Source organism: Typopeltis vanoorti, chromosome 25, assembly GCF_054136105.1.
Source record: "Typopeltis vanoorti isolate ZY-2024b chromosome 25, IOZ_Tvanoo_1.0, whole genome shotgun sequence".
Taxonomy (NCBI): Eukaryota; Metazoa; Arthropoda; class Arachnida; order Uropygi; family Thelyphonidae; genus Typopeltis; species Typopeltis vanoorti.
The window spans coordinates 7,429,987-7,448,309 of record NC_143573.1 but is presented as its reverse complement, the minus strand read 5'-3'; the positions used below and the strand labels follow the sequence as shown (position 1 = coordinate 7,448,309).

The 18,323-nt window shown below is 34.3% G+C and overlaps 1 protein-coding gene across 1 annotated transcript in view; it reads left to right on the top strand.

Moving 5' to 3' along the window:
* Positions 1–18,323, top strand: part of LOC150092515 (AP-2 complex subunit alpha-like) — a 440,587-nt gene that overhangs the window by 265,925 nt on the left and 156,339 nt on the right. The window contains exon 13 of the mRNA XM_090414707.1: positions 5,923–6,030. Coding sequence (XP_090270833.1) covers positions 5,923–6,030 — 108 coding nt within the window. The remainder of the gene's footprint in view (positions 1–5,922; positions 6,031–18,323) is intronic.

The following is an 18,323-nucleotide window of genomic DNA, read 5'->3' as shown; positions in this document are numbered from 1 at the left end:
TGTTTTGTTTTAGCAGTCTTTCAAAGTAATTACTACAGACATCCAGAATATCTTTATCTTCAGTTTTCATGTTGCCTTTATCATCTCTGATTCCTGTTGCAGTGCTCTTTCCTCCATTTTTTTCCCCAATATCCTCCAGAATATCGATACAAAATTAATAACGGAAAAAACTCGCGTACAAAGATTATTTAATAGTATAATTTTCGCCTGTGTGTCACAGGCATCTTCAGTACATTAAGCTCAAATTAAACAATAACTGACAATTCCAAAAAGCACCACCTAAGTAGCTGGTGTAAGATAACTAAAAAGGTTAATAACTTTCCTAAAAATAACTAAAGAGCAGAACCAGAAACTCACAAAAGTCAGTTTCTCATGGAACGCCTTTATAAAGAAACATGTGACACTCTACTTCATTCTCCTAACTTAAACTGATCCGATGGGAGATAGTACCTTACAAATCAGCAAATCTTTCCTAACTTTTTATTGTATTGATTTTTTTTTTTATTTATTTATTTTATTATTATTATTTTTTTTTATTTATTTATTTTATTATTATTATTTTTTTTTTATTTATTTATTTTTAGGAAAGTTATTGACCTTTTTAGTTATCTTACACCAGCTACTTAGGTGGCGCTTTTTGCAATTGTCAGTTATTTTTTAATTTGAGCTTAATGTACTGAAGACGCCTGTGACACACAGGCAAAAATTATACTATTAAATAATCTTTGTATGCGAGTTTTTTCTGTTATTAATTTTGTATCGATATGTCTACTCACGGTATACCTCTTTTAAAACTTATCCTCCAGAATATTTTGCAACCTTCTTAATATTTATTTTGACGTTCTTACCAAAGCCTTCCAGTGACGTTTGTTTAGCTAGTTTTACACATTGCTTGCGTAATGTGTAAAACTAGCTGGTGTTTTTCTCTGTATTCTCTAAGAGCACAAGCTGAAATTAACATAACCAATTTTGTACTTAATTTACAGGAACTTCTGATATGGTTTTTTTTTTTGTTTTTTTCCTCGATTGCCTCTTTAACTTCCTGAGTACCACAGAGTTCTGATTTTTCTATCCTTGCACACAACTCCATTACATGTCTGTTGCTGAATCAATCAGTTTTATTCATGGTTTGGCACTGGATCACTAAGGTTTGGTTCTTGTTTTCAAACTCATTTTTTTCTTGAATGATGTTTTTATACTAGAGTCTGTAGTTCACCTCTAAAAGTTACTCTTCTTTTTTTTTAATTTTAAAACTTTCTTATGCACTCTCCTTTTCAATATGCAATTCAATTTTATCCTGCTCAAAACAAAATAGTGAACACTTCCAGTGTCAAATACTTTTCATACTTCATCTGCTAAACCAGTATTATCCCAGAAAACACTAACAACAGTAGCATAGTCCATAAAGCTTATCTTCCATCTTCTCTCCATGTGAATTTGTACACATTTTTATGTTGGTAATAGCTAGTTCATATCCTGAACAGAAATCCAGCAGGTACTTACCATTATTATTGGTTCTGCTCTTTTTTCCATATTTTCCCAAAACACTTTTATGTATCTAGTAATCATTTCTTACTCTGCCGTTTATAACTGAAACAAGGACAAACTTTTGCTTTTTCATGTGTCATCTTCATTCTCTAATATCTCAAATTCCTCCATTTCCTTCTTAGTGGAACCTTTTCTGGAACCATAGGCACGAGTCTCAATGTCCATTTCCCCATTCTGATATTTGCCCACATCACTACTTGACTTTGCTTGCCATTCAAAATTATCCTTGTATTTAGTGTTGAATACGATAGCTGCTGCTCCTTTTCCCTGATTGTTATTGCATGGATATAACATTTTGTATTTGTTGCTTAGATATCACCTGTTTTTGTTTTCTTTGTTTCAATCACCCTTTTATGTTGATCTGGTACTTATCCAATTCTTTTGTTAGTTCCATTTCTTTTCCACTGATGCTTATTTTGACGGTACCAATCAAAATCTAGTAGCTGACTTTGCCTTGGCTCCAAATCCAAGAACCCTGTGTTCTATTATGGCAAAAATAGAATGGTACTGTCTGTATCCTTCCCTCATATTTTGCTAATAATATCCATGTAGACATTGCTAATACTTTCATATCTGCAAAGCCTTCAAAAAATGAATTTATCTTATGCGGAATTTGCCATACCTGAAAATGTATGCCAAATGTAGGTATCTGTATTAAAATTTAGATATTCCACAAATTAAAAATATAAAAATGGAATTAAATTTAAAGAGGTTAGTAATAAGGCATCATTTTATAAAAGTAGTTAAATGTTTCTTTTTGTATGCAGCGAGCAAGCCTTTTTGAGTTTTTTTTTTTTTTTTTTTTAATTTGTCTACCAGTCTTTCTTAGTTATAAAGTACATTTATTTAAATTGGGTGTTTAGTGGAATTTATAATTTTGTCGATCCCTCACACTGAATGTTTGTGCTATTTGTATATTGGCAAGTGTTGTTTTAACCACCCAACCAGCCAAGACGTATATATACGTCCAGGTTACCATGAATGCGAAGTGCATATTAAAATTGTAATACCTTTGATATTACATTGAAATATGTGATGGATACGAAGTTTAAAGGGGTGATGTATTTTATCCATATTGACGATGACGTGGTTAAGGTGTGTGTGTGTGGGGGGGGGGGGGGTTGGTATTCATTATGCTGTTACATACAAGAGAAGTGATTAGACTACTGTAATTCATGTTGCAAGAATAATTAAGTGAACTTATTTCAGTTCAGTGTAAATCCTCTGGATTTAATGATATAAATACTGGTTGTTTCATTTTGAAATTAAAATTAAGTAATTTTCCTTGCACTATGGAACTTTGTTGTTTTGAAGCAGCACTGAAAACCATGACGGGTAGTGCATAATGTTGGACTGTAGTTGAAATTGCTCTATATATTTCTGAACAAGAGTGAAAAGAACATTTTTGAACTTCACTGCTGTTTCTCATTCAGCTATTCAAAGGAAGGAACGGAACACAGCAGGCAAAAAATTGTGGAGTTTCTATGTCTTCAATAGTATATAAAAAGAACAAACTTAACCTGCCCATGGTGTTGTACAAGATGACTTTTCATTTCAATTAAGTCGCACAGAAAAAAACTTCTTTTTTTTTTTTACCTTGTTCTATTCTGTTGTGCTTTTTTTACCTTTCTTAAAACTTATCAAGCACTTTTCTAGTATCTCCAACTCATATTTGGTATTATGAAGCATTCATTAAAGTTATGAGATTTCTGTTAACCTGCTGCACTTCTCTTTTTTTCTCTACTACTTTCTTATTGCTTATCTCGCCTTTCACTCATGAACTTTACCCTTCATTCAATTCTGGTCCTTCTCATATGTGGCATTATCATGTCAGATCATTGTTAGAATCTTAACCACATCTGTTTTTTTAATACCTATAAAGTTTGAAATGTAACTGTGCTGATAAATTATCTTTTGCATTCAAGAGCTAGACAAAGTACTTGAAATATTCTTATTACCTGGTGCTTGAGGTATGCTTTCCTACGCGTGGATAGGCTCATGTGTTCATCACACATGTTGTAATTGATTTCACGGTATGATATGAACACAGATGGATAAGAAAATAACTATTTATTAACTTAAAAGCTAATATTTCGTTGGTATTACATCCAGCATCTTCAGAGCATACAACACAAAGTTTGTTACAAATGCAAGACAACCACAATCCGGTGTAACAGTGGGGGTAGTATAAGTAATTGCAGCATGCCACAAAGGACTAAAGTCCTAATATGGCACCATCTAGGTTTAAAAAAAAAAAAAAAAAAGTTCAAAGTTTTGAAATAGTCCAATTGATAGTCTTAGGATGTTTGAAAAAATAAAATAAAATAAATAAAATAAAATAAAAATAATAAATATTAATTTGGTCTTAGGATGACTGTCTCCCAAATCTTTGGTAGATTTATACAGCCATACTTGTTAAGGTTTGGAGTATGTTTTAAGGCTTCTGTTGATTCCAGGAAAACAACCTCTCTGACTCGTAGAAGCTTCTGTGCATTACTTTTGTTTCTTTCCAATTGATCCTGTGTGCAGGGGTATCCAAAGCATGGTCTGCCAAACCCGACTTGCCATAGCAAAAGTGTCGGATATATTTTTTGCGTTCACTGAGGCGGATGTCCACATTTGTGGTTGTCTTGCATTTGTAACAAACTTTGTGTTGTGTGCTCTGAAGATGCTGGATATAATACCAGCGAAATATTAGCTTTTAAGTTAATAAATAGTTATTTTCTTAACCATCTGTGTTCTTATCATACTGTGAAACCTATTACAACTACGCACAGTATTTAAACCTTATGTAAAATTAGCAACTCTCATCTGTTCACCTAAGGACAAATGCACTCCTTTATCACATCTAGGAGTCTACAAGTGCCCTGTTCTTGCCATCAAGCCTACTACAGACAGACAGGAAGAACTGTGGACATCCTCCTCGGTGAACACAAAAAATATATCCGACACTTTCACTATGGCAAGTTGGGTCTGGCAGACCATGCTTTGGATACCCTGCACACAGGATCAATTGGAAAGAAACAAAAGTAATGCACAGAAGCTTCTACAAGTCAGAGAGGTTGTTCCTGGAATCAACAGAAGCCTTAAAACATACGCCAACCCTTAACAAGTATGGCTGTATAAATCTACCAAAGATTTGGGAGACAGTCATCCTAAGATCAAATTAATATTTATTACTTTCATTTTATTTTATTTTTTCAAACTTCCTAAGACTATAATTTGGACTACTATTTCAAAACTTTGAACTTCTTTTTCCCTTTTTTTTTTAAACCTAGATGGTGCCATATTAGGACTTTAGTCTTGTGTTGCACGCTGCAATTACTCATACTAGCCCCACTGTTACACCGGATTGTGGTTGTCTTGCATTTGTAACAAACTTTGTGTTGTGTCTTCTGAAGATGCTGGATATAATACCAGCGAAATATTAGCTTTTAAGTTACTTAAATATAAAGAGCTAATAAGCTTCATTTCGGCGATATAAACAATATTTTAAATTAAGGGGATATAAAATCCACATTGTTTCAAAACTGAATGAGAAACTCAAAGATTGAAATCAGAGAGTTTCATGCCGAATGTAGTAAACTATAAAGTATCGGCAAACCTAGCGTGAGCTAATGCAAGTGACCCTAGTACTTAGTACGCTACCGGACAACTCGTTGCAAAAGTGGGGAAAGTTCAGATCGCTATTCTTAGGTATTTTCCATAATGTAAAAACACATATCGCCGAAATGAAGCTTATTAGCTCTTTATATTTAAGTAATTTAATGGTTGCACCTCTTTGGAAACTCGTATTGCAGAGTATATAAGTTCTTTTCGCTATACACTTTGGTATTATGGTCTAGCTACTCACTGATGAAGCCTCAAAAAAGGCTGAAGCTGGTCTGGGTAGTGACCTCCCTCCATAATGTAATAACAGCATACATTTCCTAGGAAATGTGTTTTTACATTATAGAAAATACCTAAGAATAGCAATCTGAACTTTCCCGACTTTTGCAACGCGTTGTCGAGTACCGTACTACGTACTAGGGTCACTTGCATTAGCTCACGCTAGGTTCGCCGATACTTTATAGTTTACTATATTCGGCATGAAACTCTCTGATTTCAATCTTTGAGTTTCTCATTCGGTTTTGAAACAATGTGGATTTTATATCCCCTTAATTTAAAATATTAGCTTTTAAGTTAATAAATAGTTATTTTCTTATCCATCTGTGTTCGTATCATACCGTGAAATCTATTACAAATGCTTTCCCAGTTTGCAATGAGATTGTAATACTTGCAAAAACCCAGAACTTCATAATTGAGTGTATAAAATTCTAGTATACCTATCTCTTCATAATTTGTATTTACATTAATTTGTTTTCCATGTTTCAGGTACTTAAAGTTGCAATTTTAGCAGAAAAGTATGCTTCCGATTATACATGGTATGTGGATGTCATCCTGAACTTGATTCGAATTGCTGGAGACTATGTTAGTGAAGAGGTATTGTATTTATTTTATTTTTTATTTACAGATATTGAGCATTGTCATTATATTCTGATGTAGCGTATACTTTTTTTGTTTATGATAAAAGTAGATTTGCTAGTTATTGCACATGAAATTGAAGATCCCTGAAGACATTTTTCTTCATATATCTTCAATTAATCATTGTAAATAACCCATAGCATATAGTGCTGCATATTTCATTTTTCCAAGTGAATTAACCAGCATAGATAACAAAATTGTAAATATTTCATGTCAGAGGAGAAGGAATTTTTTTTTAAATTAATGTTAAGGTATCATTACAGAAGATATTTATGAAGAAAGAAATGAGATTAAACTAATCATATCTGTTACCATCTCCAAAAGACAAACTGTCACCTCTGCCGTTACCTGGTGTTTACCAGATTCCTTGTGAATGTGATTTGACATATTTTGGGCAGACTGGCTGAACTGTGTGTGTGTGGGGGGGGGGGGGGGGAATAATAATAATAATAATATTACATTCATAATCATTATTACATTAAATATGTGAAACCTTAAAAATCTGGTCTGAGATAGTTTAATATTGACACTAAACATAGTATCCGGTGGGATGAAGCTCATCTTCTCCATAGTAGTTCTAAATATGAATGCCTTTTCAAAGAAAGTTGTAAAGCTCTTTTACATGAGCCAAATCTGAATCAGTTTCTCTCTTTCTCCCCCTCCCAAATTTGTGATTTTCATTTTATGTAAATATCAAAAATGGTTTTAATTTAATATATTAATTTCCAGGTTGCAGTAAATAGTTTTTAATTGGTAAACCAATTGTTGTATGTACCTTGTATTCCCACTCTGTGATTTGCTTTGTATACACACTGATATGCTGTCATATTTCAGTATGAAATATCTGTACTTTCATTAAAGTTAATTACTGTGCTTATCATATAATTTGTTTCTAGTTATGTCACAGGTGCCTTTTAAAGATTAATCATATCTGAATTGGTTAGAATTAAATTTTGGGTTAGTTTGATGGAATGGAGATTGAGTGATTTGGCTAATCTGAAGAAATCCTTTCAACTGGTGGTAAAGAAACTCTTCAAAAGAAGGGTATCTTAGAGGAAATCTCTTCAAAACTGGTTTTTTGAGGAGATTTCTTCTTGGTACCCTGTCGTAAGCATTTTCCAGGTTTATGAAACTTAAATAAGGATCCTTGTTATATTCCCAAGATTTCAATTAAGCTCTGATCCTGACAATGTCTGAATCCAGTTAGTTCTTCAGAAAGCTTTCCGTACACCATTTTTCTTAGGTGTTTCTCAAGTATACTTGCACAAATCTTATCAGGAACACTCAGTAGGGAAATTGCTTTATAATTCTCATATTCAGTTTTATTTCCCTTTTTATAGATGGATACTATGAGAACTGCTTCAATCATCCAGAATTTGCCCATCTGACTATGCCTTCTGAATTATGCAGTTCATTCACTGTAACACTTTTTATACGTCCATATTTGAGCATTTCTGGTTGAATTTAATCAACTCCAACTGCTTTTCCACATTGCAAGTTTTGATAGCTTTCTCCACTTCAAGTACAGGTAACCCTCGTATAACGCAGATGTTAGGTTCGACAAAAATGGCACGGTATATAAATCACGTTATGCGAGACTCGGTTCATATAGAAAAAGTAGGGTTAGGTTCTGAAATTGTTTTTTTTTTTTAAGATTATATAAACTGACATATCCAACAAAAATATATTTTTATTTAATTCAGGTAATTCATGTAAGTTAAGAAAACATATAAACTATGAAACAAATACATAGTATAAAATTATAAAAAATTATAAATTATATGTAAACCTCATTGCACATAATACATAAATGTTTTAGGCAAAATAAAATAAAGTGTATATTTTAATCATCATCACTGTCTTCAAAAATAACATTTCGTAGATGTTCTTTATTTACGAGTGGCCAGACGTCGTCATCACCTTGAAATCTCTTGGACATCATTAGTATAATTCTCATTGCATACTTCGGCTAGTTTATTTATCAAGAAGTCAATAATAAGACCTTGCTTACCACTATGCTGCAATTTTTTATTAAGTTCATAAAATGGAGTTTTCTCAAATATCCAGTTTTCTCGTGAATTTTCCGAAGTGCTCCATTGATAGATCATTATCCATAAAATAACTTTCTTGCCAAGTTCAATCCTTCTGCTAATTTCTTTAAAATGAATTCTTTAATGGATTCAACACAATCGGAATGTTCAGCAGAACTTTCCCTGCCAAATGGCAGGGAAAGTTCTGCTGAATTGTACCAGTTCCTCCTAATTTAAATCTATTTCCCCATCAATTAATTCACTATTGAAGAGATTGGAGCACTTATGAAGAAGTTTGCAAAGGTTGAGTCTCGTGCTGATCGAAACCGAACGTATCCTCAGTCTTGTTCAGTTGTTATCTTGGAAGTTTACAGTGGGTGGGTTTATCCCTATTAACAAACGCGTGTATCGCAAAACCACTCTAAGTGGCCATTACTATAAAAAATAAATACATTTTTTTTTTTACATAAAAAAAACATTACATATTGTATGTAACTCACCAAAAAATAAAGTGTTCATCTTGAGATTAATACACTTATGGTTTTTAATGCGCTCTCCTGGCAGAAAACAAAGACAATTTTCAACAATAATAAGACCTTGCTTACCACTATGCTGCAATTTTTTATTAAGTTCATAAAATGGAGTTTTCTCAAATATCCAGTTTTCTCGTGAATTTTCCGAAGCGCTCCATTGAGAGATCATTATCCATAAAATAATTTTCTTGCCAAGTCCAATCCTTCTGCTAATTTCTTTAAAATGAATTCTTTATATGGTAAACAATTGATGCATATGCGTGCTAAAGGGTATTTCTCCTAATATAAATTCGCTACTTATAGCGCGTTACTACATGCGTGATATGGGCAGACACAAATTTAACGAAGATAAAATTTGATTTTTAAGTCGCTTGATGAAAAATATATGAAAAGATAAAGGGTTACTACAATTTGTAGACTGTTTTTATCGGAATCGCGTTGCATAAGTACTGCGTTCGACAAGGGTTACTACAATTTGTAGACTGTTTTTATCGAAGTCGCTTTGCATAAGTACTGCGTTCGACAAGGGTTACTACAATTTGTAGACCACGTTGTATAAGTACCACATTATATGAGGGTTACCTGTATTGATATGTGTTCCTAATTGCTTTCCTGTGGAGTGTTTTCTATCACTGTACTGACATTGCTTGTTTCATTTAGCAATATTTCAAATTAATTATTCCAAACATGTAGAATATTTTTATGTTCATTTTTCATGTCAGTTTTATCATCTCTGATTCCTTTTACAGTATTTAAGCTTTTGAATAACCTCCAGAATATTTGCCACCTTCCTGATATTTATTTTCTATGTTCTACCGAAGCCTTCCCATGACATGTGTTTAGCTAGTTTTACACAGTGCTTTGCTTTCTTGCATTTTTGTGCATATTTTCTAAGAGCGCATGCTGACTTACTTGCCAGGAAACTTTTGATATGCGTTTTTCTTTTCCTTGAGTTCCTCTTTAACGTTCTGAGTCCACTACAGAATTCTGATTTTTTTTTTTTCTTTCCCCCCCTTACAACCTCACCACACACTTCTCTGGCTGAATCAGTCGATATTTTCTTCAGGGCTTTTCTTAAATTTCCAAGATTTGTATCTCATGTTCATCCTTTTTCATTTCTTCTTGAATAATGTTGGTGTATTTTAGTCAGAAGTTCACATCTGAAGTCTACCCTGATTCAATTTAAAACTTTCTTACACATTCTTCTATTCAATATGTAATTCAGTTTTATCCTGCTCAAAACTAAATAGTGATCACGTTCTATTTCAAATCCTATCTACACTCTTGTGTGCTGAAACAGTGGGAAAACATGTTTATTTACAATAACTTAGTCAAGTAGACTTTCTTATTTCTTGCATCTTCTCTCCATGTGAATTTGTACACACTTTTATTGGAACATGGTGTTAGTAATAACTAGTCCATGTCCTGAACAGGAATCCAGTACCCTGTCTCCATTATGGGGAGAGTGACCATTCAGTCTTGTTCTGAGAAGTTGCCACGTGGAATTCTGTCAAGAAAGGGTTTGTTCGAACTATAAAGCTTGGAATTGAAACAGATTTGGGCATATTAGAGCATTTCCATGGTTTGAGAAGATGCAAGGGAAGTGGTCAGAGATTGTTTGAGAAAAGCAGTATCAGACTGTATATCAAAGGTCAGGAAAATAACCAAGTGGGAATTAAGTGGATGAGTAGATATATAAAAAGCAGTAGCTGCAAAAAAAGAAAATGCTGTAGAGGGAATATAAAGAAATAGTGATCAGCATTCTCATGAGCAGTACAAAGTGAAGTAAGAAGGGTGACTAGTTTGGTGAGAAAGGTCAAATCAGATTGTAAAAGAAAATTAGCTAATGAGGCCAAAGTAAACCCAACAGTTTTTTTTTTTTTTTTCTCTCTCATTTATGTAGCAAATAGAGGAAAAATGACTGTGGCAAGATGACTTTAATCAATGCTGTGGTTAGGAGGGTGGCAGATGCAGAAGAAATAGTGGAATTATCAGAATCAGCATCAAACAAAATATCCTTAGCATGCTCGATGTGATTGAAAATTAGCTCAAGTTCTTTTGCAGTTAGCTTCTTTGTCATAACATTCTCTTCTTCACACTCCTTATCTTATTATTCTTTGTATGCATGCTGTTCTTCTAGTAGAAGGAGATCATTGTCGCTTAACTGTTCTGAATGGGAATCGTGCGTTTCTCACATCTTCATTATCCAGTTCGTTAAATCCAAGTTTTTTTTTTTCCTGTTTTGATTTCTTCATTAACGTTAGATTTTGGATTTTGTGCACAATAAACTAACATAGATGAGTTTAAAGTTGCCTTCTGCATTGACTCCTAATAAAAGCATAAGACGATCTTTAGATACTTTGTTTCCTGGTTGAGATGCTTCAGTTTTAGCTAGGAAAGTTTTTGTTGGCATACGCTTCCAAACAAGACCAGTTTCAGTAACGTTGAGTATTTGCTGATCGTCATAATCTCCCTCCTGAATTGTCATTTGCAGTCCTTAGGAAACTTGGCTACAGAATCTTTATCAGCATCGGCAGATTCCCCAGTTATTCTTACTTTATGAAGTCCAGCTCGATTTTTAAAACGGTCAAACCATCCTTAATTGCTTTACATTCCTCTTGAAATTTGGTTTCTTTCAATGAGGTAAAAATATCGAGAGCTTTTGCCTGAATATTCCCTGTACTAAGAGGTATTCTTTTTCGCTTATAATCCTTAATCCAGAGTGATAGAAGATATTCCATCTTGGTCATTAAATGGCTTCTATTTCGGGTAATTTGCATGCTTAAAGAAGTAGTAGCAACTGTTCCTCATTCTTTGTATTCTTTGCTCTTATTTAATATAGTCTAAACTGTAGACTTACTGTATCCCAGGTCTCACACAATCATTGTATTACTAGTGCCACTTTCCTGTCTCTTAATGACTTCCAACTTTTTCGCTTGCTGCAGATTGGCGACAAAAAAATTTTGCGTAACGTAAAAAAATCGTGTTAACTTGATTAATCACTCAAAAGTGTATTATGGGAAATAGTGTCATTTCAAATCAATCGCGTTTACTGATTATCGCCCGTATCGAATTTGCCTTAAGCAAGGTTTGTACATCTTTCTGTTCAGATTAATTGTAGTACTGCCTTGTTTAATCATCTCACTTCACTCGGCATTTATGATAAACTACCAAATCAGGCACTGTAATATCAGCACTTACCATCTGTTTTGTGCTCCATTGCCTTTTATATTGTACATTGAATCTCATTATATCTGACATTTCAGACTCTGATCTAACATTAAATTGATTGCTGATGGAATGACTTTTAATGGGATTATATTGATCAAGTGCATATAACAAACAACTATGTTATACCAACTAGTTTCACCATCTAAGGCTGTTGGCATCTTCAGGCTACATAACTGATGTAAGGCACTAAAAAGTAAAAAACTGTTACAAACTATAATCAGCTGATTCCATTTATATTAAACAAAGAACAGCGCGTATATTTTTTACTTTTTAGCACCTTACATCAGTTATGTACCCTGAAGATGCCAACAGCCTTATTTGGTGAAACTAGTTAGTATAACATAGTTGTTTATTATATGCACTTGATCAATATAATCCCATTAAAAGTCATTCCAGAGCTTTTTGGTCAAGAAAATTAAACGTTTTTTAACATTGATTGCTGATGTCGTATTTTCGGTTATACTAATTCTCCGAACACTGAATTACTACATATTAAAAAAAATTAAGTGATTAAAAAAAAGTTTCATCATCAAATTCTAATCTAATGTTGATGTTCAGTTAATCAGTAAAACTGCAGTGATAAATGCCAGACTCCTGGTATTTTGAAAGCAATGATTTCTCCAACACACAATGTGGTTTCATAGACATTAGTCCGTTTAGAAACATGTAAGACACAGGTTCCTGAAACAAAAACATCTGGTTTCAGTTCTTTGACATGGAAAAAGCTTATGACACTGCTTGAGGATATGCTATATTAAGACTTCTATAACCTAGGTCTCAGATATCCATTGCCTTTGCCACCAAGTTTGCTGTGTGGTTAGTGCAGTCTGTGGTGCAATCCAGAAGGGTATGTGTGAGGGGAGATCTTGGTAGTCTCACACTACTTTGCCAAGATGGGTGGCCAGGATCAATTGCCTAGTGGACTTACCAGCAAGGATTAAAGATGTCACAGGTGTCTCCTTCCCAATTGGTCTGGTGACATGGCTCATGCTTGCTGTGGTGCTCTTATGTGTCTGGGGTAGTGCTAGCTTTCCACTCCCAAGCAGTCATGGCTTGGCAGAGAATGGACATCCATTTGTGGCTCAATGGTGAGTGGAAAGCCCTGGTCCAAAAGTTAACTGCTCCTGAGAATGAATTTTTCTTTGTCTTTTTGTTTATCAGAGATCTTCAACCATGTTGTGAAATCATAGAAACACCAACAAAATCAAAATAAGAAGTAAACATTAGAAGCTGCAAATCAATGCATCACTTTTTTAAACAGAAGAACATTCTCTTGAAAAGTCATCCTTCTTCATACTTCAAGAACTTTTTTTTAATCTGGTCAACACACGAAAGGCCACAAGACCTATAGCGCACTAGTGCTGTGCGTGGGCAGGAGGAATAGAAGAGGGGGTGGGGGAGTCTGTTCACATTTGGCTTGAAGAACTATAAGAAAAGTTTGTACAACATCTATGACAGGAATTATAGTATCCCCCACAAAATAAACTGTCAGGCACACAACTGGGCCTGATGTGGAAATGAAGGCCATGAAAACAAAGATTGCAAGAGCAAAATACCCTAATTATGAGGGGAAACCATCCAGCTTGCTTCGGAACATTCCAAAGATGAAAGGATGAGGAGATCGAAAATAAAAAAGCAATGCATCACTGATCAAGAAGCAAAGAAGCAGTATACCACAAAAATAGCAGCAACACCTGGTTAACCTCTTACACCATGAAAGCTGTAAAAAAAAAAAAAAAAAAGTGTCAATAGGTATCCAAATCCTCGTGTCATTCTTGCTTTCTCACAGTTACAACATCCCTGAATGATATACCTTGCTTGCCACCTCCTTTCAGCAGATGGAGACCAATCATTATAAACTTGCTCCTGAGGATATGCTAGATATGGTCCTGCTACACAAAAATCCACTAATAAAATCCTCAAGACCCTCTAATAGGACCATATGCAGATGGCTTGGATACCTCTCTTCCACCTGAAGAAGATAAAAAATTCATGTCCATAAGGGACAGGAATAGACTTACTTTGGGAGTGATCATTTACCCCATTTTCTTTTCTATATTTGCAGCTATGCACTCCATAACAGATATCACGAAAAAATTAATCTGACTGGCTCGCCTTTTCATCATTAGCAGAATTTGATTGTGCAACAGTCGACTCTTCTTCAATCAGTGATGCAGTGAATCATGTGACATTGTATTACACAAGCTGCCACAACTACAATTTCTATAACATCTAGTCAGTTTCCACGTTTTCATAAGCCATGGTTGAATGAAAATTGCACAGCAGCCAAAAAAGTTGACAAGCAAAACTTCGAGTAATTTACGAAGATACCCCCACAATATGATTGTTTAAAAAAAAATAATAAAAATAAAAAAAAAATGCATTGAAATGTCCTTGAGCAAGGAACATCTGTTGTCACATTCAAAAGGAATTCTGGATCCAGTATGTACTTTCCATAACAAGAACAGAAGTCTGGAACAAATTCAATATGTTTTTTTCTAAAACATATTGATCCCACCTTAATTGGGTATCTTGAATAGACAAAGTGAATTATTCAGTCTATCAGAAGTTTTTGTAGTACCTTTCAAGTGCCATTTATGAGACTAATTGACCTGCGTTTACTAACTTTTCAGGTGCTTCTTTTCCAGATTTGATTATCAGTATAATTGCAGAGCATTTTCATAATTAAGGAAATATTCCTTTCTTGAGATATTTGTTGTAAACTGTTATAAATTCAAGAAATCTTAAGAGTATGTCACTGCTTGTATGGTTTGTCCCAAAAAGGAGAATCCATTCCGATAATAGTTTAATCAATCCGTCTTCTGGGATGAGTTTGTGTATTATTACAGGTCGGAAAATTTAGCTTTTCTTTTACGAACATTGCAGTTTTTAAAGTGTAACTATTTTGCTTGTATAACAGTTGGAAAAATGTACGTAAAGTATTAACAAAATTAAAAAAAGGTATAGCATAAAACAAAAATTTAACAAAATTTATTTTTAAGAAAGTTTTCTATAAAATAAAAATAATTATACAGAAAAACAGAAAACATTAAAGTGTCCTAAACTGATTTCAGATTGGTTTAGGACACTTTAATGTCCTAAACCAATTAATTATTTATGACTTGTTGTGACTCTTTAACAAACCCATGCAAAAAAAAAGTTGGAAAAAAATACCATTATCAAATCCTTTTAATCTTCATAGTCATCTGAGTTGGTGTCCGAATCGCCATCACTTTCACTTAAACTGATCACCAAAGGTTTGCATAATTCTTCAATAATTCCGTCTCTGTCCCAATACATATTTTCCAATGAGATGGCATGAGAGCAATATTTTCCCCAGTTTTGAACTGTAATACTTTCAATCGCCTGTTCTGAAAGCTTAAAAAGTTTCGACATGTCGATATCCCCAGTTACGTTGCAATGGTGAATGAAACTTTTCACTTCTGCCCAAACATACTCAATAGCATTAAAACAAAATCTGATTTCATGAAGTATTTTCCTTAAAGTTTCTCTTTTCCAAGGAAAATTAATTCTTTCTTTAAGCACAGGAATCAATTTCGGAACAGTTGACACTCTTTTCTTGACCACATAAAATTTGTGAATAGTTCTTCTTATAATGCCTACATCAAAATCATTCAAAGCTACGGTTTCTGTGGTTTTCTTTCTCTGGTGCTTTTTTTAGAAGATTTAAATTTTGGCTTACCTTCACCTTTTGATTCCCTGCGAATTCCTTTAACAGTCGACCCCGATACTCCCGCAATTGCACTCGCACGTTTTATGACTTGAGAAAGGGGAACAAGGAGACTGCCTTTTAACAATTCTTTTTTGCAGAATGTCAGCACATTATTCAATATTCTTTTGCAAGAGCTACTGAAACGTTTAACAACAGAACTTGTTGACTGTACTGAATCCATCACATAAATTAATAATAAAAAAAATGCAAAAAAGCAACAACAAAAATTAAGCTACTACTAGTACAGCGACAGACAAGAAAGCATGTGATTTCGCATGTTGGCGACCAATTCGTCCATCTTTCATTTCTTTCTCCCCTTCAGCATGAATTGACTATTCTTGGCAAAACGCCAAGCAGAGATCAACAAACAGTGGGCATACTATACCTTCCTCTCCAAGGTTTTTTCTTGGATACATTAGTTTGATAGTGGTCAAATCAGTTTGAAATCACCGCGCTAGGTTACTACTTGGGAGGGTGATCACTTGGGAAACCTGGGTAGTGCTGGCATGACCTTGCACACAGCATTGATCTGCTATAGATTCTTCTACCTCGTGTGTATGTCTGTGTGTGTTGATTTTAGATTTGGTTAGCACTGTTGATAAGGTAACTGTAGCTTAGGAGAATGGTGTATTAAATCTTTTTAATATCCAGACATCATATGAGATGTTGCAAGACCTATAGTACATCATTTCTGTATGTTAGTTGCTTGTTTCCAAGGTCCTATGGTAAAATCTCGATCTAGCTTAAAAATTCCAAAGCGCTTTACGTCGATTTTTGACAGAGGTCAAGTCCCATGAGAATGTTGTAAAAATAACTTGTTTGTCTCTGTATATCTCGTACTAGATATTTTTATAAATAACCCTTTGGAAGTTAACTGTATATATTCCTTTAATAAGAATATTTCAGTGTGTTAAAAAACAAGGCAATGTTTTGCTGCCGGAACTTTATGTAATAGATCTACATGATGGCATAAGAAAGGTTGTTTATGAAATTTTGTATATATGTGAAAGGCTTACAAGCTGTGCACGTAAACACCTCTGAAGTCAGTCAGAAAGGTTCAAACAACTTTCCGATGGCCAGCAACTTACAATCAAAAGAAAGCAGAGGGGAACAGAAAGTGAGCCGAACTTGAAAGAAGATGAAAGAGTCATGCCAAGTTCTTTTGGGGTTACAAACTTCATGCGAGGTCTCAGAGAAGGCATAATAAAAGTGACAGAGCCAAGTATAGAGAGCTTCCCGGTTTGAGACGTCGCTAGAAAGAGATGACTTCTAGGCCAGAGAAAGAGGGTTTCTAGAGGCCACAGACGGAGCTCCCCGCTTCCAGCAGTTGCCAGAGAGGGGCTTCCCAGTTCCGGCAGTCACCAGAGACAGGGCTTCCAGGTGCCACTAGAGAGAGGAGGCTTCCAGACACTAGAAAGAGGGAACCTGGTTGAGAGTTGGCGGCAGTTTCAATTTCTTAGAGGCAGCAGTTTGAGCTATTGGAGTTGGCAGTCGTCCAAGCATTTTCGCTGAGCCAAAGCAGAGGAGAAAAGGTGATGTAAATTACCCGAAGCAGCTTCACTCAGAAGTTTTTCTTTTCACCATGGGAGAATAACTTTTTGCTGGAGCTGTATGAGTACTGCAGGCCACATTCCACTGCCTGCTATTTTTTAGATGAGGTATTACTGAAGCCAGACATTCCTGAGGAAGGCTCGAGATCTGAGATGAGAGAATTGCCACAGAACTTTTTTTTGTGCAAGACCTTTGACTGAATGTGCGATACAGAGCCTCTGTAAGTTGCATCCTTTTGTACAATTCCTTTTATAGTATGTATTAGGACTATTGAGAATTTGTTTAATAGCAGTAAGAAGTGTCATTAAGAGAATCAATTGGCATGTTGGAAGTTAATATAAAAATTGTAAAAATAACTTTACTGAGAGTCAGCTAACCTCCTTGCAAGTAAACTAGGAGTTTAATTATTGGAAATTGTAAACAGAGAGTAAATAAGTTTTTGAGTTAAAGAAAGTATTTAGTGTTAAAGTAAAAAGGTTCTAATTTATGCTAAAGATTTTATAAATGGATAGAGAAAGCAATCTCCCTATTGTTTAATTCATGTATTATTTGTAAATAAATATGTTTTAATTATTTGTTAAAGGAGTGCTGCCTGGTCTTTTATTTTACAACTGCACTGTTCTTAAATAAATCAGACTTGTGAGCGAGAAATAATTTAAGGCAATAAAAACGCAGTTCAAATACCAACCATTCTTCACTCGTGAGAGAGAGGGAAATCTAGCAGAAGTTTTATTTTGTCTTATGCCAATTAAATGATATATTGGTGGCGCAGTCTGACAAATAAATTTCCAATATTCATAGGCATTCGACTAGTAAATATGGAAGGTGGATAATCACAGTAGAGTAAGTGAGAAAGGATAAGAGAGAAAAAGCAAATTACAGTAAATATAAAGAAATATTACATATAAGAAAATAAACCAAGAGATAATACAAATAATATTGGAATACAACACCCTTCATCACACTATCACCTTTTTTGTATAAAAGTGGCGAACCAATTGTTGCGTCATATATCTCTGATATTGATATATCAAGACAATATAATTAACTTTATCCTTTCCTACTTCAGCCACTATATTAAATTCTATCGCATGTACCTCTTTGTTAAGTCGGTTGCGTCGTTGTTATGTGATCTTCATTAATTTTAGTCTTATCGTTATGTCTCGCTTCTTT